Raw genomic sequence first — 21,039 nt, 5'->3', positions numbered from 1 at the left:
ATTAATGAAGAGTCTTTAATTTGATTATTATGTGTGTTTAAGTTTAAATTGTTGAGTGTGAGAAAATAAAGGAAATGTCCTGAGTGATTCTTTAAAGGTTCGTCCATCCTGGTCATTTCACTGAGTAGTTGACAGTTATACAAATGTTTTAAACCCACAGAGTTTATACAGTTGTTTATACAGTTTTATTGTATAAACACTTGTGGACACAAGTTGTGGAGTTTTGACTCGTCAAGATTATCAATAATATTTAAGAACCTGAAAAGTAACTGAATCTGCCTGATTTCAGGTAAAAAGAATAAAGTAGAATAAAATGTGATTGATGAAGCAGTACTGAAGGAGTCGTACTGCAAAATATACTTCAGTATAGTACTAGAGTAAATGTATTTTGTTAGTTTGTTCCACTGCAACCAAATAAATATTTCTAACTAATCTGACTTCTTCCAGTGTGTTTATTGGCGCTGACTTACTTTCATTTTAACATTTAAGAAGAAGTTACTTCCCACTTTTCACTGCAGAGATAAACACCAGCCTTCAAACTTCTTCTCTATGTTTCAGTCCACTGCTTCTTCATGGTACTTTTATTAAATATAACATGAGGATGATCAGGATCAACTGCTCTGTGTCTCTGGTGACTTTCCTGTGGATGATGATTCTTGTCAGAGCAGGTGAGTGTGGACGTCACAATTATTCTCATTAGATTATAGATCAGGAAGAGCTGAAGATGAACCTGAATTAACTTTAAAATAACTTTTACAAGATTTGTCTGTTACTTTACATTAGTATTGAGAAGTCTGCAGTCACTTTCTCTCATGTCAGCAATTATCAGCACCTCAAACACCAGATCTTTATGCTCTAAAATCGAACCTCAAATGAAATGTTTGATAATTTTGCTACATCAGCCATTGGAGGTAATGTAGGAACACAGTGGAAAGTAACTAAACTACTGAGTTGAAACACGATTTCACATATTTTGTATGATTGTGTCCTATATGGATAATTCTTACTATTTGGTGGCATATCAGCCTGGTTTACTCCATCAAAAAAAAAAAAAAAAAAAAAAGTTTCCATGTTTGTTGTATTTTATCTGAAGGAGGACTCATTAAACTATAGGAAAACTATATTGGTCCAGCTCAGGATATTAATGATCTGATGATTTTGACCAAACGTCCACCCTGTTACGGGACATTCTCATCTCTATTAATATATGTTTTGAATGCACATTTATTATAATAATTCCCTTTACTGAAAGTTAAAACATCCCTTAATTTAACCTTGAAATATTTATTTTAATATTCCCAAATAAGTATATTCAAATAAAGATCTATTTTATGACATGGTGTAATTTCAACACATTTCTTTTTGAATTAAAGTAAATTTCAGTGGAATTTTTCTTATACTTTTAAGCGGGTTCAATTTGGCAATTTGAAACAAGCAACAGGGTGGACCTCTTATCAGTGAAAAACACATGGCATTAATGAAAGTAAAATGAAAGTTTATCATCACCGCTTAAGCCAGTCCCCTCCAACCACCCACCCCCACACATAAGCAATAACACATCTCATTCATTCAACGTTCACATTAAAGAACTTAACATAAATATGACTGGCATTAACTTTACCATTTAACAGCATCTTCTCCAGCTGGACAACCTTTTTTTAAAAAAAAAAAAAAAAAAAAAGTTGTGGCTCTTTCATCAGGCACACAGTCTGGTCATTTGTGTACCAATGAATATCAACCTCGAGGATGATTGCTGAGTAGGGTTCACCATCATACGTATCAACACTGGATCGGTATCACCGTTACCAGTGTGGATTTTAAATGAGGAAATCAGTGGTGTCAAACATCACTAATTTAGACTATTGTTTTACGTTCATTGATTATTGTAGCTCTTTTTATAACAGACACGGATCAGGTTCTTATAGACTGACATTTATTTAGGCTTTCCCTTCATCCATCATTCACTCATGCCTTCATGCCTTGAGAACATAAACATTTAAATATGTTGGTTCACATTAATGACTGCACATCAAATAACTTACATTACAGAGTTGCACATCAGGACCATTTGATCAACAGCAGAATGTGGAAATACAGGAATGTGTAGATGGACCAGACTTAATCACCTTTTTAAAACACAGGGTCCTTATGCACAAATCCAGGTTTATACAGTAACAGCAGCTCATTTAATCGATATTTGGTTCACATAATCAAATTAGAATTTCATTCATTCATATTCTGTAACTGGCCCCAAAAGTGAAAGAACAACCCAGAGAGTCATCAGTGGTAACCACCACACCAAATCAGAACTTGTTTCACTGAATGGTTCTTCAGGTATTTTGTGTTGTCTTTTAGAGCAGGTTCCCATGAATCATGACTTCCTCTGCAGCTGTTTTCAAAAACCAGATCAATTCATTTTTCTTGATGTTTCAGATACTGATGTGACCTGTGTTGTCGAGGAAAACTGCATCTTACCGTGCAGTTTCCAGGAAGACCCTGAAGTAGTCATTCAGTGGACTAAGCTGACAGAAGGACTCCCTCGTGTTCACTCATTTTCCAAGAATCAAGACCAGCTTGAAGACCAGGACCAGAACTTCAGAGGCAGGACATCACTGTTCAAGGATCAGATCCCCAGAGGAAACGCCTCACTGCTGCTGACAGGAGTCAAGTCTGAGGACTGGGGACAATATCAGTGTTACACGAGGACAACCAGTGGAATTGAGAGGTCAATCATCAACGTGGAAGTCAAAGGTATGAGAGACAAAGAAAAATCTAAATCAGGTTTTTCACACTCACTCGGTACTAGTTAGTAGAATCTGTTCATAGTTGGTTTTTTTAATCAATTGGATTCGATGACAGAGGAATAGATAGATGGTTGAAGAACAGTTAGAGATAAAAATGTGTTTTTGTTAAGTTTTGCAAAGCAGAGTTTGACCTGGAGATTATTCTGTTATGTTACAGTCACGTTCTCTCATGTCAGCAAATATTGATATCAGATATTTTCATGCTCTGAAATTGATTCTCAAATCAAAATATTGATAATTTTCATACTTCAGTCATTTGAGGTGATGTAGTAACACAGTGAAAGAAACTGAACTACTGAGTTGTGGAAACAAACACCTCAGATTAAACCACAACATGGAATACGAGACATTTATGATGAGGACAGAATTAAGATGCAAGTTTTCATTTTATTGCAGTTCTTTATAGTTAAACAACTTGTGAAACTGGCATTTATTTAGGCTTTCCCTCCATCCATTATTCCCTCATGCCTTCATGCCTTGAGAACATTTTGACTGCACAAGAAATGACTTAAAGCATAAATATTACGATGTGTAAATACAAACAAAATGCATTACAAAAGTAAAGAAAAATACCTCTTTGGTCATGAGAGAGTTCCTGAACACATCTTACGATGCCTTCAATGTAGAGTTGTTATTTTATCTGTGTAGCACAAAGCAACGAACATTAGTACAACAGTAACAATGAAATAAATGATGTCAATACAATGAAATAAATCCATGACTTCTTGAACACATATGAACTTAGACTTTTAACATTTTATCATAATTATATAACAACATATATTTATGAATTATTATTGAACACAAATACAGTGACATTTACAGGAACAAAGATGCTGATGTGGAAGAAAACTGTTTTTGACTGTGCTGGAATGGTGGTTTATGTCTAACTTATAGGAAGTAACAGACTATTTACTGGAGAAGATCCAAGAAATAAAATACACTGAGAAACTGAAAGGTTGGAAAAGATGTTATCGATTTGTTTTCAGGTACACGTCTAAATAACAGACCCATTATCAGCCAAAATGTATCATATTTTTTGCTCTACGTTGGTGACTGTTGTCTTTTAGAGCAGGTTCCCATGACTCATGACTTCCTATGCAGCTGTTTTCTAAAACCAGATCAATTAATTTTTCTGGATGTTTCAGATACTGACGTGAACTGTTTTGCAATTGGAAACTGCATGTTACCGTGTAGTTTCCAGGAAGACCCTGAAGTAGTCATCCAATGGACTAAACTGACAGCAGGACGCCTTCGTGTTCATTCATTCTACAACAATCAAGACCAGCTTGAAGACCAGGACCAGAACTTCAGAGGCAGGACGTCACTGTTCAAGGATCAGATCTCCAGAGGAGACGCCTCACTGCTGCTGACAGGAGTCAAGTCTGAGGACCGTGGAAAATACCAGTGTTACACGAGGACAACCAGTGGAGTCAAGAAGTCAATCATCAACCTGAATGTGGACAGTATGAAAGACAAAGAAAAATCGAAATCGGGCTTTTCATTCACTCAATACTATCAGTTGGATTTGTTCACAGAGGAACAGATGATTTAAGAAACGTTAGAGATAAAAACATGTTTTCACTGTTTATTTCAAATATAACGTATGTGCTGAGTTGCAACAATAACTGAGAACTTTGTAAGATTAAAGTTAAAGTTAGGACCTCATGAACTAAGACTGTCTGTTTATTGTAATATTTGTATGACAAAAACTATCTGGAGGCATCCAGAGACAATTCAATGAACTGTTTTTGTTTTTCAGATAATTCAGTCGCATTTGGATTCATCATATTTGGAATAGTCGTAGCAGTATTCATAGGAATATGCATATTCGTATGCATATGCGTATATATATGCATACACCTAAAAGATATGCAAAGACGGAACCAACCCATAACAGTCCAATACGTAAGTAAATGTATAAAATTCTCTGCTGCTCTGAATGAACCACACTACATAAATTACCATGTTAAAGGAGAATATTGTTGCCATGAAATTACAACTAATGTTCTAACATGTGTTTCCTCCAGTGATTTTATCTAATTATCTGCTGTAGTTTATTTAGTGAATGAATGAATCAGTTTAACTCCAGCTTTCAATGAACCACTGTCTCAGCTACAAAGATGATTTGAGTCACAGTGTGAGAGTCAGACTGACTGGAAGCAGAGTTCAACTACATCCATGATATGAAAACACTCAACTCACTGAAATGAGGAGAAAACAGAAAATCACATGATCACACAATCATCTGGTCTTCATCATCAATATTTGTTTTTGATGCTGATATTTTTCCATTTTCATTTACCAGAGTCGTGGAACATCTGAAACATCATCTCCTCCAAATGGTGAAAACCAACAACAAGACAACAACAGTCATCTGCTTGATCCAAATGCAGAATGAAGTGACTCTGATCACACTGATCTGATCTTCACCACTGACTTCAAACCAGTGGATGAACCACAGGACAGAGACAGACCTTTAAAGGTTTTAAATGACATCAGGTGTAACATGGACTCACTAAAACTAACAGTCCTGGTTTTACTGGATCTTAGTGCAGCTCCTGATACAGTAGACCATCACATTTTATGAAACAGACTCAGAAACCTGGTCAATATCTCCGCTGCTGGTTTTATTTGGTTCAGTTCTTATCTCACAGATCAACATTTCTCTGTTAGTCTGGATACATGTTCCTCCAGAACACATGAAGTATGGGGTGTCCCAAGGGTCAATTTTTGTTCTGTATATTGTTTTTAACAGTTCATGTTCATGGCTCCAAAAGTACAGATGGTGTTTGTCTCGGTCTGGTTCACAGATGGAGGCTTCACTGACCCTTCTGTTCTTACAGACATGAACTGACCATAGATGCTGGACTGTCCTGTGGTAGACCCAGTTAGAGCTGCAGGTGACACTGTTTCCTTCCTCAACTATGTTGACTTCATGGACTGGAGCTGGGAAAAAATAAACTTCTCTGTGGCGTCCATTTGTTCAATAACTTAATTGCTTTTTGTAATGCACTTTATTTCAGAAATTATGCAGGTTCAAGGTTCTTTCCAGCAGGGGGTGCTGTACCATCTTTCATTCATTTACACATCTCGTTAAAGTGAGACATTGATCTCGGTTCTTAGTCTGTGCAGCTGCTTCTAAATAAACTATGTTTTAGTCATGGACACAGAACAACACTGTGGATTAATGAAGAGTCTTTAATTTGATTATTTTTAGACGACAGTGGATCAAAAAGCTAAATGTCTGTTTCAGTTTAAATTGTTGAGTGTAAGAAAATAAAGGAAATGTCCTGAGTGAGTTCACATCCCTCTGCTGCAGTTCCTGTGCATTGGAGTGAACTGAACTCACACACACAGGTATGTACTACAGGACTACTCAGGATTGAGAGGGTCCAGAGGGTTTCTGTGTAAATCTCTGGATGGAGGGGAGAGTCCAGGAGCTAAGTCGAAGATAGTTCACGTAGTGATAGAGTGAAAGAGCAGTCCAGCCCTTATCAGGTGGGACTCATCAATTCTTTTTCATCTGACGCTGCCGTTCAGCGGAAGTACCAAAGTAAAAACTTAATTCTGAGCAGTGTTTTGTTATGACAGCATCTCTATGTTGGTCTCTCTCTCTCCGTGCTGAACTTCACTCACTGACTGACTGCATGTGCCCGATTCATTGGTCGGAAGAGTGATTTTGAACTGAGATTTAGATTTTCATCAATGACATTTAAGACCCTCCCAGTTTCAACACCTCAAGATTTAATCTTGCATGAAGTTGTAATAGAAAATTACATCTTTATTTTCACTTCTCTGCTGCCTGGATTTGCTTATGAAACCTTTTATCCCACATGAGTTAATAACAAGTCAAAATAAGTTCAGCTGAAGTTAACTATAAGTGCGACGTTAAGTTACGCTACAGACGTTCGCTGTCTCCCTTTACTTCGCTTACACTTCCTCTTGACCCAGTTCTCACCTCCTTTCTGTGCAGAAGTACGACATACATGAGCATGAACTATAAAACTTGTTGTCACCCCACATTCAGTGTGACAGGCTCTTAGGGTTTCACTCTGTTTGCATGTCTCCTTCTGTGCAGGATGTTTGCAAATAAACCAATAAAAGTGATCACTGAGTCTGAATCATTACTAACTTCTCATCAACCCTCGCTCGTTGAATCACTGACTACTATTTGGGGAAGTGGTAACGATACGTGCCGATTGTCACCTCCTTTTCAAATGAAACTCAGCTCCTTCTGTGTGTTTCCAGTCCTCTGCTTCACCGTCGTACATGCACACTGTACATTTAATGAATATAACGTGAGGATGGCCTGGATCCTGTCTCCTGTGACTTTTATGTGGATGATGGTTCTCGTCAGAGGAGGTGAGTGTGGAGATCACTGACAGCAGCTGCTGACATCACTCAACTAACATTAACCAGGAACCAGAAAACTTCTCCTTTTTACAGCATAACAATCCATCCAACAATCCATTGTTTTATGACAGATTATCTTCTTATATATAAATTTATTCATTCATTCAGTGACAAACACGACAAATTTGTCTCTTTAAAACAAACATTTGTGGAGAATTTAAAGTAACATGGGGTCAGTAAAAAAACAGAAATGACTGACTGTACTTTAAAAATATATAAAGATATAACAATGATCTACCACAGTTGCACGTGAACTTGTGTGCGACCGGATTTACTTCTGTAAAACTGAGTCTTCATCGTTTCTTCTATAGAACTGAAAAATGTAAACATGTTTTCAACATGTTCATGAACAATATGTTTTTGGTTGTAGCAGAGACGTCGAGGAAGTGGAAATACCTGTGTGGTCATGAGAGAGATCCTGAACACATCTTAGACGATGCCTTCAATGTAGAGTTGTTATTTTATCTGTGTAGCACAAAGCAACGAACATTAGTATAACAGTAACAATGAAATAAATCCATTACTTCTTAAACACATATAAACTTAGTCTTTTAACATTTTATCACAATTATTTAACAACATATAATCACAAATTATTATTGAACACAAATACAATGACATTTACAGAAACAAAGATGCTGATGGGGAAGAAAACTGTTTTTGACTGTGCTGGAATGGTGGTTTATGTCAAACTTATAGGAAGTAACAGATTATTTACTGGAGAAGATCCAAGAAATAAAAAACATTGAGAAACTGAAAGGTTGGAAAAGATGTTATCGATTTGTTTTCAGGTACACGTCTAAATAATAGACCCATTATCAGCCAGTAGTGGCTTCAGTAGAGGACTCTGTCACTGCAGTTGACTAATTAGAACAAATTAGGGACAAATTTATCATGTTTGTTGCTCTACGTTGGTGACTGTTGTCTTTTAGAGCAGGTTCCCATGACTCATGACTTCACTATGCAGCTGTTTCCTAAAACCAGATCAATTTTTCTTGATGTTTCAGATACTGACATGAACTGTTATGCAATTGGAAACTGCATGTTACCGTGCAGTTTCCAGGAAGACCCTGACGTAGTCATCAAGTGGACTAAGCTGACAGCAGGACGCCCTTGTGTTCATTCATTCTCCAACAACCAAGACCAGCTTGGAGACCAGGACCAGAACTTCAGAGGCAGGACGTCACTGTCCAAGGATCGGCTCTCCAGAGGAGACGCCTCACTGCTGCTGACAGGAGTCAAGGTTCAGGACCAGGGACAATATGAGTGTTACACAAACACCACCAGTGGAACCGAGACATCAATCATCAACCTGAATGTGGACGGTATGAAAGACAAAGAAAAATCAACATCAGGCTTTTCACACTCACTCAGTACTAGTTAGTAGAATCTGTTCATAGTTGTTTTTGATCAGTTGGATTTGTTGACAGAGGAATAGATAGATAGTTGAAGAGCAGTTAGAGATAAAAACATGTTTTCACTGTTTATTTGAAATATAATGTATGTGCTGTGTTGCAATGATAACTTAGAACTTTGTAAGATTAAAGTTAAAGTTAGGACCTCATGAACTAAGACTGTCTGTTTATTGTAATATCTGTATAAAAACTATCTGGAGGCATCCAGAGACAATTCAATGAACTGTTTTTCTTTTTCAGGTCATTCGGTTGTATATGGACTCATCATATTTGGAATATTTATAGCAATACTCCTATGCCTATCGACATGCCTATGCATATGGTTTTTTTTGTGGTGGATGCACTTTGTAATGAAAGGGTAAAACAACATTCTCTCTCAATTTTCAAATAAAATGTAGCCTATTGTTATTTGTTTGAGGATTTGCCTTCTGAGATTTCAGTTTAAGTCAAAAAGAAACCAACACATGGTTGTCTGATATGTACATAAATATTTAAAAGTCTCTGCTGCTCTGAATGAACCACACTACATAAGTTACCATGTTAAAGGGGAATATTGTTGCCATGAAGTTACAAAAAAATCACATGAAGGAATCATAATTGATGAGATGGTTTCATTTCATCTGTAGACGTTGGTCTTTATCATCAAGATGTGTGTTTGATGCTGATTTTATCATTTTGTCATCAACAGACATATGGAGGATTAAGGTGAAACAGTGGCTTTAAATGATCTAGAGGTCACATCTGGATCCAACCAACAAGCCAACAACTCCTCTCTGCTTCCTCCTGGTGGAGACTCTGATCAAACTGAATAGTCAATATCAGCAACCACAGTCTTGAACCCTCTAAATGAAACATCATGTCCTCCAAATGGTGAAAATCAGCAACAGCTCCCTGTAATGACTGAGGCTACTTCATCAGATCTAAAGCGACTAGTCAGTGAGCTCACCTGGTAACAGCTGCTGCAGCTACAGATGTTGAGCAGAGGAGCTGGATGGACTGAGCTTTAATGTCTGTGTGCTTTTAATTATTTAACTGTTTAACTACCAGAGTGCATCTTTATTTTAGACATTTTTTACACATTTCCAGATGAAGTTTAATTCTTGTTCCGTTGTTTAACAGGAGTTTGTTGTAGTTGGTTTGAGTGTTTTACAGTTTACTCATCTTAACCTTGTTGGGAAACTTCTACAGAGTTTGAGCTCTTATTTAGGTCAAAATAAATATAAAAATGTAAATCCAATTGTATGAGAATACTGTGTTTATACAGTTTTATTGTATTTTTATTGTTTCGGAAATGATCCAGGTTCCAGTTTCTGTCCAGCAGGGGGCACTGTAAACACCATCTTTCATTCATTTCCACATCTGGTTAATGTGAGACATTGATCTGAGTTCTTAGTCTGTGCAGCTGCTTCTAAATAAACTACAGAGCTCATGTTTTAGTCATGAAGACACAGAGTCTATAATTTGATTATTATGTCTGTTTCAGTTTAAATTGTTGAGTGTGAGAAAATAAAGGAAATGTCCTGAGTGATTCTTTAAAGGTTCGTCCATCCTGGTCATTTCACTGAGTTGTTGACAGTTATATAAAAATGTTTTAAACTCACCAGGTGATTTTAACAGAGTTTCATCAAATTAATAATTGAATCTCTTCTTCAGTTTTCTATGAAACCTTTAATCAAACTATAGTTTTTCATCATTTGAAACCTGCTGTTTTTCTTCTGTGTTTTGTGGCTTTGAATCAAACTGACTGCAGGTCTGTGTGTTTGATTTTTTATTAAATTTAAATCACATTTACGTCGTCCTGGTGGTACAATCCTGACAGAAAGTTTAGCTTCCAATTGCATTTTCAATGAGTTTCAATGGAAGTTGTTTTTTTTTAAGTCTGACACAAAAAAACTAAAATCTTATGAAATCAATGTGGTTACTAATCATTGATATATCTAAGACTCTAATAAGTCACCCAAACAAAATCCACTTTGCATTTACATTACTGAAAATATTTCAGTTTTTGTGGTTTGGGATATTTTAAATGGCAGCTAAAGACTCAGACAAGATGTCTGTTTGGTTAATTATGATATCAATAATCTTTGCTTTAAGTTCCAGTCCAGCAGGGGGCGCTGTTTTTCATCACTCGTTTAGTCTGTGAAACATTGTTAAACAACACTAGAACACTAAACACTGGAGCAAATGTGGCTCTTTGGGAGTATTTTCTTTTATCTGTTAATTACATGTATTTTTAAGAATCTAAAGTAACTGAAGCCGTCAGTCATGGAGTAAACACTTAACTAATTTTATTTCTTACAGTGACTTCTTTAATTTTAACATTGAATAAGAGTCAAATTATAAAAGACTGACAGTGCAGTTGTTGATCAGCTGAGAGCCAAGACCACTATTTGGGGAAGTCCAGCACGGGATAAAAGCCTAATTTCTTTGAGTGTGTTTCCAGTCCTGCTTCACCGTCGTACATGCACACTGCACATTTACTAAATACAACATGAGGACGGCCGAGATCGTGTGCCCTGTGACTTTTCTGATACTGATGATTGTTTTCGGAGGAGGTGAGTGAAAAAACTTCTCCTTCTTACACCATGTTCTAAAAGCATTGAATAAGGTCAGCTGGACTTGTAGGATTTCATCTTCAAGAAATCCTACAAGTCTTGAAGAACTGAAGAAGCTACTCGGATGAGTGGCGAAACGTCTTCAAGAAATCCTACAAGACCAGCTGACCTTATTCAACGCTTTTTGGATTACCATTACCATGACCATTACCATAACAAGATATATATATATATATATATATATATATATATATATATATATATATATATATATATATATATATATAAAATTATATATTGGTATATCTTGTTATGGTGTAAGAATATGTCTGTGTGTATATATATATATATATATATATACCAATTTATTAAATAAATAAAAATCTTAGTATTTTCTTTACGTCAGTCTTATTATCCTGACAGTTTATTCTGCATCAGCTGTTTCATAGAAGAGAAGTTGGTTGATGTAAAAAACGTCATGATTTCCCAGTATTTTCATGTAACCTCCACAATGTGTCATGGGATTTGGCCGAGACGTGTTCCCAAGCGCATGTCAAAATGGAGATAAGGAACTAGAAGTAAAGGAGCTGCAGATGGCAGGGAAATACAAAAATCAAAGAGAATCAGGCAAAATGACAAATGTACAGGGACAGGGACTAAACCAGTAGACCAATGACTCGACACACAGCAAGAGGAAATGCAGGGCTATAGATACAAAACAGGGCTGAAGAGACACAGGTGAGACAAACCAGGGAAACAGGAGGAGTCACAACAGACAGGAAACCAAGAAACTTAAAAAATAAAACATAAAACATGAAAATCAAAATATGTTCACAAATAAAAGATGAAGACACAGGACCATGACATAATGTGTAGAGATCATCTCAATATAAAAACCTTTTATTGTCATTGTTCAGTAAAAAACAATGAAACACAGTTTAGCAGCTCTTCAAAACACAAGAAAATTTGCAATATATACAAAAGTTCCAGTTGAATATATTCAACAGGGAAGGGAATATACACGTGTGAACTCAGTGATGAGGAGGAGACACTGAGAACCGACACCTTAGTGAAGACAGAGAAATGTGAAGTAGTAAAGTTATGAGCTTTTAGTCTGTGTGAACAAGTGTGAACAAGAACTGTTATTTGTTATTATTGTGAGATATTCAGGTCATTGAAATTATTTTTGTATTTCAGAGAGATTAGTCATAGTTGGAGTCATCATCTTGACAGTGATTTTATTCACACTAGCATCCTTCCTGGTACAGTCCTTTATAAAGAAAAGAGGTAAGATGTGCTGCCTTTTCTGTTGAATTCACTTATTTTATGTTGTTTGTCCTGATGATTTGTTCTGAGGATTCAAACCTTTTGTCTTTAGGTCACCAAGAAAACATCTGTACTGTACCCAATGAGTAAGTAAATCTTTTGTGTTTATCCACTGTTTCACTGTATGAACTACAGTAGTTAACATGTTAAAGGATGTTGTTGAGTTCATCAACATCTATGATATGAAAACATTCAACTCACTGAAATGAGAAGAAAACTAAAGAACATACAAAGGAATCATGATTGATGTTGTTCTTGAAGGATTCATTGAGATTTGTACCTTTTACTTTTATTTCCTGTTCCTCCTCATTAGACCTGGAAACACTAATGACACATCTCCTATTAAAAGCGATGAAAGTCAGACTGGGTCACCTCTGCTTCAGCCAAAGAATGGAGCACAGATGTCAACCTCTGCAGCAAAGCCTGAAGGAACAGATGATTCTGAGGTTTAAAAATGTGATGAACAAGAAAGTGTTTGTTCTTCATTAGTCTTTCCTTAATGATTTCTTTTTCTTACAAACTTGGAAATACCAGCTCAGCCAATCCAGAGGTGAACATGCTGAATAAAGGACAGAGACAATGTGAGGCTGAGCTACACTTGTAGTGTAATTTTAAAGCCTGTGATGTGCAAAGAAGAAGATAAATGAAAAAGACGCAAGCAGAATGACTAAGATCATAAGTTTGTATTGATTACAATGAAATGTCTAATTATAATGTCATTAGTTTTCTAGCAGTGTGATTGGTTAAAATGAGGGGATGGTATGAGGGTGTGCCTCGAATGTAGAGGATGGACAGAAGGTGTGACCTGTAAGACCCCAAAAATATAAAAGACGAGAACAAAGGCATTTACACTTTAGAGTAGGATTGTGGTGTACTTTGTGTGCACTGTAGTGCTGCTCTCCTTTATTGCTGGCAAAAAAAGATCACTCTGATGCTCTGAATGAGGACTCCTGACGATTTCTTCGAGACTCCAAAGAGAAGACTCCACCAGGCTGAACTGAAGAACTGCCAGGGGCTTTCTTTGACAAAGGTCTTCTATTAAACACACTCTTCTGCAGAGATCTTCTGGTATCAGACTCATCAAGTTCTTCCTGGTGTTCCTGCTCCACCTCATGTCCTGATGCTTTGCTACAATAATCTGATGAAGATGATGAAGAATGATGATTAGACTGTTGTGTTCACTGTCTGACAAGTTATTGTGTGTGATTGTCCAGTTCATCAACGTTTCTCACGGTCAGTTTGTGGAGATTCCCAAACAAGTCACAGGTCACATTGAGGAAATGTATTGCTGTTGTGGTTTAGTGCACACTTACTTGCTTGGTGAAAAGTCCATCATGAGACTGAAAATGCAAACGAAGCTGTAAATGGTTTGTTTCACACAGTCAAGTTTCTCAAGGCAGAACTGTTGATTGGTCTTTAAAGACTGATCAAACTGGAAAGGGTTCCTAATGTTGCCATCGATGAGTAATTGATCATCTTGTACTCAAACTAAACAGACTTCATTACTGGATCAGGAACCTGCACTGACTAGTGGCATTTAGAGGAACTGAAAGCTGACCTCATCAACATCTCTCTATCTATGGAAGTTTCCAGTAAATAGTCAGATCTGATGATTAGTTGCCTTTATTGCAGTGTCTGCAGCATCCTCTCTTTACAAGGACATTGCGATCATGTCCTTGTGGACACACACTGGTGGTACACACAACCTCCTCAGAGAAGTCACAGGTTACTCTCATGGATGCTAAGGGCTCCGTGGCCTCACTGGTGATACAAGGCTCCTACTGCCAAAAGATGGTCGCCCCCTCTCTTTGGTGCGTTGAGAGTTTTTGTCTGAGAAAAAAGATTAAATGACTGATTAAAATGACTGTCAAGATCATGACTCCAACTTGTGTGTTAATTCACTTATTTTTTTGTTGTTTGTCCTGATGATGTGTTCTGAGGATTCAAACATTTTCTCTTTAGAACAAGTAAAGAACATGTTAAAGGATGTTGCTGAGTTCATCAACATCTATGATATTAAAACATTCAACTCACTGAAATGAGGAGAAAACTGAAAAAAAACGAAAGACAAATCATGATTGATGTGATTGTTTATTCATCTCTGAAGAAGCTGTTGTTCTTGAAGGGTATATTTATAGTTTATTTATTTTACCTTCTAACTTTATTTCATGTTCTCTGCAGGCGCTTTAGACCTGGAAACTGTAATGACACATCTTCTAATGTAAGTGGTGAAATTCAGACTGGGTCACCTCTGCTTCAGTCAAAGCATGGAGCACAGATGAAGTGAACCTCTGTAGCAAAGCCCGAAAGAACAGGTTTAGTAATTTGATGAACAAAAACATGTTTTTATAATTTGATAGCTCAGCAAGGATACTGCTTCCTTTGTGATTTCTTCTTCTTACAAACTTGTAAATGTCAGCTCAGCCAATCCAGAGGTGAACATGCTGAATAAAGGTCAGACACAGTGTGAGGCTGAGCTACACTCTTCTGCAGAGATCTTCTGGTATCAGACTCATCAAGTTCTTCCTGGTGTTCCTGCTCCACCTCATGTCCTGATGATTTGCTACAATTAATCTGTTCTGATGAAAATGAAGATGAAAGGATGATTAGACTGTTGTGTTCACTGTCTGACAAGTTATTGTGTGTGATTGTCTAGTTCATCATCATCACTTACCATGTACAGTTTTTGGAGGATCCCGAACAAAGCACCAATATGTGGTTAGTTCAATGTCTTTAAAAGCAGCCAGATTAGTCAGACTCTGTGTTTACTTCATTGACTGCAAAATGTGTCGGACATTTGGTTATCCATATCAGAACTATAGTAAATATAAGCTATAAAGTCAGATAATAATGATAATGTATGGCTAGAATTTAATCACATCAATGTTAGGATCATGAAAACTAAATTTCATAATTTAGATTTTTTTTATCTCATAATTCTGATTAACCACAAACTCATCTACATTCAAGGCAGTTTTCATCTGTTCATTGTGTAAAGTCATAAATGTGCTTCCATATGTTTCCTTTAGATAACTTTTTTTTTTTCTGACAAAACTCTCTGTTCATGTGACCCGTTTTGAAAATATGTGTGACATTATTTTTACAGTTTTGTTCACTCAAGTTTATTCTGGAAATTGAAACAACAACAACAACAAACAATAAACTTCAAGAAGTAACAACATGTTTTGGTATTTTTCTGGTTATTTCACTTTCACTTACCTTTTGAACATAATACAACATAAGTTTCACAATATTAAACTACTCACTACTTGAGTAGTTTTTTTAGATACTTTTTTACTCAAGTACTCTGTTTTATACATACTTTTACTTTTATAAATTATTATTAATTGAGAGTACTTAATACTTTTACTACAGTTTTACTTTTTTTGGTTATTTATAGCTTCATGGATATTACTCTACAACTCAGCATCTGCTTTTGGAGTCAAGAACAACAAAACGTGCAAAAACATGATGTACATGGATACAACATAAGTGGGAATATGAACTTCCTTTTAAACCTGTTATTAAACATAAATGATGTGGAGCTGATTACATCTTACTTTTAGCTCATGGAGCTTGAACTGCTGCTGCCTGGATTATACAAATTTCCCCTCACGTGAATCTGTCTCATACGTTGGATTAAATTCTCAACATACTGACCTCATTTTGCTTCACTGAAGGATTGGACATGCTGGTGGATGGTGGATCCCAGGGCATAGACCGATGAGTTGTTTGTCTTGGTTTGGTTGCCTCAACATCCTCATCATCATCAGCTGGGAAATCAATCAATCAATCCTCATCTGTCTCCTCATTATTTGATTCACTGGTGTCTGATGCCATTTCAAAGTCACTCTCCCTGCAGCTGCCATAGAGCAGGCCTCTTTAATGGAACCACTGCAGCCAACAAGTGAGACACTGAAATACAAGCATCGACCTCATTACATTGCTATTGTTCAGTATCGACACCAACTGAGGTATCGTTATTATCAATATTTGGACCGATCCACCCACCACTAGTAAATAAAAAACCGATGGCCTGGTGAATAGGTTTTGCAGCGGTATTCGTTTGTGCACAATGTCTTGTAAGATGACTGACAGTGTGAAATGAGTGTCCTTCCTGTGTGTGTTATTGTGCATCTGACTTTGCACACATTGAAGAGAAGAAATGCCTGGAAATGCCACAGGTGCCACAAGTCATAGCTTCTCTTTAACCACGCAGAGTGTGGTGAGGGTAAAAAATATGTCAGGCTTTTTTTCTGTTTCTGTATGTTTGTTTTCTCATGGGCAAAGTGCATTAGAGAGATGTATCATTTTATTGTCGCAGTGTTTTTCCTGTTTCTAAAGGTAATGAGGCTTAGGTTATGATGTTTCACTAAAACTATCCAATGTACATGGATAATCACATAATTTTGGAGTGTTACAGTACAAAGATAACAACAATAATAATTAGAATTTGAATTGTGCTTTTCTCGACCGCTTATTAAACATACCAGTTTTTACTCCTCGAGATCATTTTTTCTTTGACTGGTCTCTTTACATTTGTTTTTAAAAATCTAAAAACTAACTGAGGCCGTCAGTCGTGTTGTAAACACTCGAGTACATGAATTTAGGTAGTTTCCATCACTACAGCCAGCTGAATGTTGATAAACAGATTTTAAAACAATGCAGTGGCTGATCGGCTAAGACTGAAGATCACTGTTGGAGGAAGTGGTAACGTCATGTGATGTTTTGGTCTAATTTTAAAATGAAACTCATTTCTTTCTGTGTTTCCAGTCCTCTGCTTCACCATCGTACATGCACATGCTCCACATTGATTTATTATAACGTGAGGATGGCCGGGATCGTGTCTCCTGGGAATTTTCTGTGGATGATGATTCTTGTCAGATTAGGTGAGTGTAGATTAACTCAATTTATAACCAGAAAACGTCTTCTTCTTACAGCATAACAAGATCCTTTGAGGGTTTTTAGGACAGATTATCTTCTTATATATAAATGTATTCATTCAGTATTTGACAAAAACACATTTGTCTCTTAAAAACAAACATTGGTGGGGAATTTAAAGCAATACAGGGTGATGCAGCAGTAAAAACACACACACACACACAAAAAAACAGGAACAACTGATTGTACTATAAAAATATATAAAGATATAACTAAGATTTTCCACAGTAACATGTGTAAATTTGTGTGTGAACAGATTTACTGTGGTAACTTCTGTAAAGTCCTCATCTTTTCTCCCATAGAATTGGAAAATATGTACCGGTACATGTTTTTGATATATGCATGAATAGTGTGTTTCTGGTTGTAGCAGTGACTTCAAGGACTTACTGCTAATCTTCCAAACAGACTTTCTATTAATCTGTTAATTTAATCTTCCTCTTATAGTTTAAAGTCATTTCACAAACTTGTTGATTCTGCTGGTTTCAAGTTCTTGAAGGATTTTTAATTGATGCTGTTTTGCTTCCCTTCATGAAGTATCTTTATAATACAGAATAATATATCTGTTGTTGTTTGTTTTTGCTTTGTTAACAAACTGTGATAAAATGTTGTTGACATTTGGTAACATGAAAATGAAAAGTGCCACCAGTGTAAACCATGACATCCGGAGGAAATGTTTTGACAAGATGCTCTACAGGTTACTGCCGCTCTCAGAAGTGCCAGCTCTGGTGCATTTGAGGTGTCGTGGACGGTTGTTCCACAAAGTAAATATAGCTGGCTCATCAGCTGAGGTACCAGTCGCAGGCTAACTTTACTCTAACCTGACTGCTTTTTTCCACTAATGAATATTCTAAGGCATTACTATTTCCAAACCAGTAATTAGATTACTTACTTATCCAAGTTACTGTGTTTTACTATTTCTCCCATTTTGTATTTCGCTCTTTCTTCTGGCATCTCGTCATGTATGCGACAAGTCACGTTTTCAGCCTATGGACAACTCACATGTAACACCACATAGTGACACACATAAGCATATATATATATATATATATATATATATATATATATATATATATATATATGTATTGAAGCTGCAATAAACATAAGAATCTTGACATTTCTGACCAACTTAATATTGGTAAACAAAGGCCTACCTGATCAATACTAGCTAAACTCAAACTGTTATTCGTCTGGTATGTCAGTTACACGCCACACGTCTTCTGCACATTTTTATTTTAACATTTGCTGATCTTGGCAGGATGAAGAATCTCATTGTCAGCACAGACACTTGCACTGTATTCTAACAAATAAATCAAATAACCTATGTGCAAAATTAATAACAAAATAAAATTGAAATGATTCACACCCATGCCTTCATGTAAATGATTATAAACATAACAATGTATATGAAAACAGTTATTATAGTTATGCATACTTAGTATACACTTAAACAACAGATTCATAGAAACCAAAAAAAAGTAAGTAGCATCCCACAATCCCCTGTGCTGTCCACACCACCTGAGCAAAGTCCTTTCTTTCCTGTGCCCTGCAGCTGCCGTACCACACATCACACTGAGACACAGGACGCTCTCAGTTGTGGCCCTGTAAAAGCTAATGAGCAGCTGAGTGGAGAGTCCAGTCCACTTCAGCTTTCTGAGAAAGAAAGCCGTTATTGAGCCTTGTTCACCAGGTGTCAATGTTCTCAGTCCAGCAGAGGTCAGAGGAAATGTGGATGCCCAGGAACTTTATGCTGTCCACAATCTCCACCTCCTGCCCATCTATGCAGAGAGCAGTCTGTTCAGTCTCCTTGGACTTCCTGTAATCCTCTATAACTTGGTCTCGGTGATGTTCGGCAGAAGATTTTCCTCGAAACACCACTACGTTAAATTGTGGACGTCTTTTCTGTAGCGGGATTCATCATTGTTAGAGCTTCGTCCACAAACTTCACTACCATGTTTTAAAGGAGTACTCAGTAAATAGATCATGTTTTCAAGGCAACCGGCGACACCAGTGATAGATGTCTGTGAAAGTAAATGATTGGCAGTAACTGCTGACGAGCAACACACAAGGCTGCAATTCAGTGTAGTGGAGTTGACCCACCTGGATGGGCTTGGTCCTATTTTACTATGCTTTGATCAGCTGGTATAACTCTGATAGGGTTCAGAGTAGCATCAACATTTTTGTTTGTTTTCTTTTAATATGCAGGTCTGATCCAGAGTTCACCTGATGTTTCAGAGACTGAGGTGTCCTGTGATTCAATGGAACGATGCATCGTACCGTGTAGTTTCCCTTTGGGCTCAGATGTAGTCATACTGTGGACTAAGATGACAAAGGAAGAACCTTTGGTCCACTTGTTCTACAACAACCAAGATCAGCTTGAAGACCAGGATCAGAACTTCAGAGGCAGGACGTCACTGTTCAAGGATCAGATCTCCAGAGGAAACTCCTCACTGCTGCTGACAGGAGTCAAGGTTCAGGATGAAGGAAGATACGCGTGCTCAACCAGAACCAACACTGGAAACAAGGAGTCATTCATCACCCTGAAAGTGGACGGTATGAGAGATAGATCATATTCTTTGTGCTGAAATTCTAAATGTAGTGTGCATGTTGAATGTAACTTTAACCTAAAGTGATTTACAGTATGTGTAATTTTTGTTGTTGTTGTTGTTGTTTGTTTGTTTGTCTCTACTTTAACCAGAAGGAATGGTCATGATGTCAAAACTGCCCTGTCTTCAGTCTCCAGTATTGATTGATAGAAACCGCTGAAAGAGACACAAGCTTGACTGCACCAGTTAAAAGCTACTAAATAGCCTGGATCTGAGTAGTGTTGGAGCTGTTTAGCACCAAGTCTAATAAAAATGAGAGATGAGATGAGAAGAGATGGAGACTTGATGTTGCCGGGCACCTTGGTTTCTAGTGACGACTATCCTGAAAACTAATTCCCTTAGATCTTGGAGGTGAAATCAGAGAGGGAGGTAGCTCATTCAGGAAGGAACTGGGCACTGGCTTTACAGGCCCTGTGTATGAAGCACCAGAAGTGTCTAGAATGGAGCCATACTTTGGAGTTCTGGAACTGTGACCAGTAAAGAGAACAAGACAAACATGGGAACAGTTAAACCATTAAGTCTCTGGTACGTCCTAACCATAACCCTAACCCTATTGGACACCAAGTAGCTGGCAGTCATGGCAATAGATCAGTCATGTATCGACAAGGCGTAGCATGATGGTTTGCCAGAATAGGTAGGGGTACGACCTCCCTGACCTCATGCATCATGGTGGTCTACTCCACCCACGAATATGTTGAATCTTGAATCACTTGACAATGACAGTGGGTTCCTTTTTCTCCACCCTCCCATAAAAGGATCCTCTCCCTCTCTTGGCAAGCTCACAAACAGCCAAGCAATTGCTATGGAGAGTCCCTGCAAAGTAGATCTGTTGCTGAACAAGCATGTGCAGCAGTTGTACTGCAGAAAAAAAGTCAGCAAAAACTTTGTAGCACTGGTTAGTTTTACCACAACAATAATAAAAACCAGTTTGGGTGTTTGTTTGTCTATTTACCAAAAAAGTGTTAAAGAGCTAAAGAGG

General features: G+C 37.2%; 2 protein-coding genes across 2 annotated transcripts in view; both read left to right on the top strand.

The window, feature by feature from the left end:
• The window catches only part of LOC124995449, a 756,577-nt gene that overhangs the window by 161,966 nt on the left and 573,572 nt on the right, over nucleotides 1-21,039 (top strand). The window lies entirely within an intron of this gene.
• Nucleotides 83-6,905, top strand: LOC124995478. Its single transcript, XM_047567878.1, has 5 exons — nucleotides 83-668; nucleotides 2,434-2,751; nucleotides 3,953-4,270; nucleotides 4,567-4,712; nucleotides 5,113-6,905. Exons 1-5 carry the CDS (start codon nucleotides 596-598, stop codon nucleotides 5,203-5,205), a joined length of 948 nt encoding a protein of 315 aa, XP_047423834.1. The 5' UTR covers nucleotides 83-595; the 3' UTR covers nucleotides 5,206-6,905.

This window comes from Mugil cephalus, chromosome 18 (assembly GCF_022458985.1).
Source record: "Mugil cephalus isolate CIBA_MC_2020 chromosome 18, CIBA_Mcephalus_1.1, whole genome shotgun sequence".
Classification (NCBI taxonomy): domain Eukaryota; kingdom Metazoa; phylum Chordata; class Actinopteri; order Mugiliformes; family Mugilidae; genus Mugil; species Mugil cephalus.
This window is presented reverse-complemented; position numbering and strand designations above follow the sequence as displayed.

What these genes read in the sequence shown, in the direction of transcription:
- LOC124995478 (XM_047567878.1), top strand. Translation starts at nt 596, where the DNA reads ATGAGGATGATCAGGATCAACTGCTCTGTGTCTCTGGTGACTTTCCTG. An exon ending in GATGATTCTTGTCAGAGCAG is followed by an intron (nt 669 to 2,433) that starts GTGAGTGTGGAC and finishes TTGATGTTTCAG; the next exon opens with ATACTGATGTGACCTGTGTT. An exon ending in CATCAACGTGGAAGTCAAAG is followed by an intron (nt 2,752 to 3,952) that starts GTATGAGAGACA and finishes TGGATGTTTCAG; the next exon opens with ATACTGACGTGAACTGTTTT.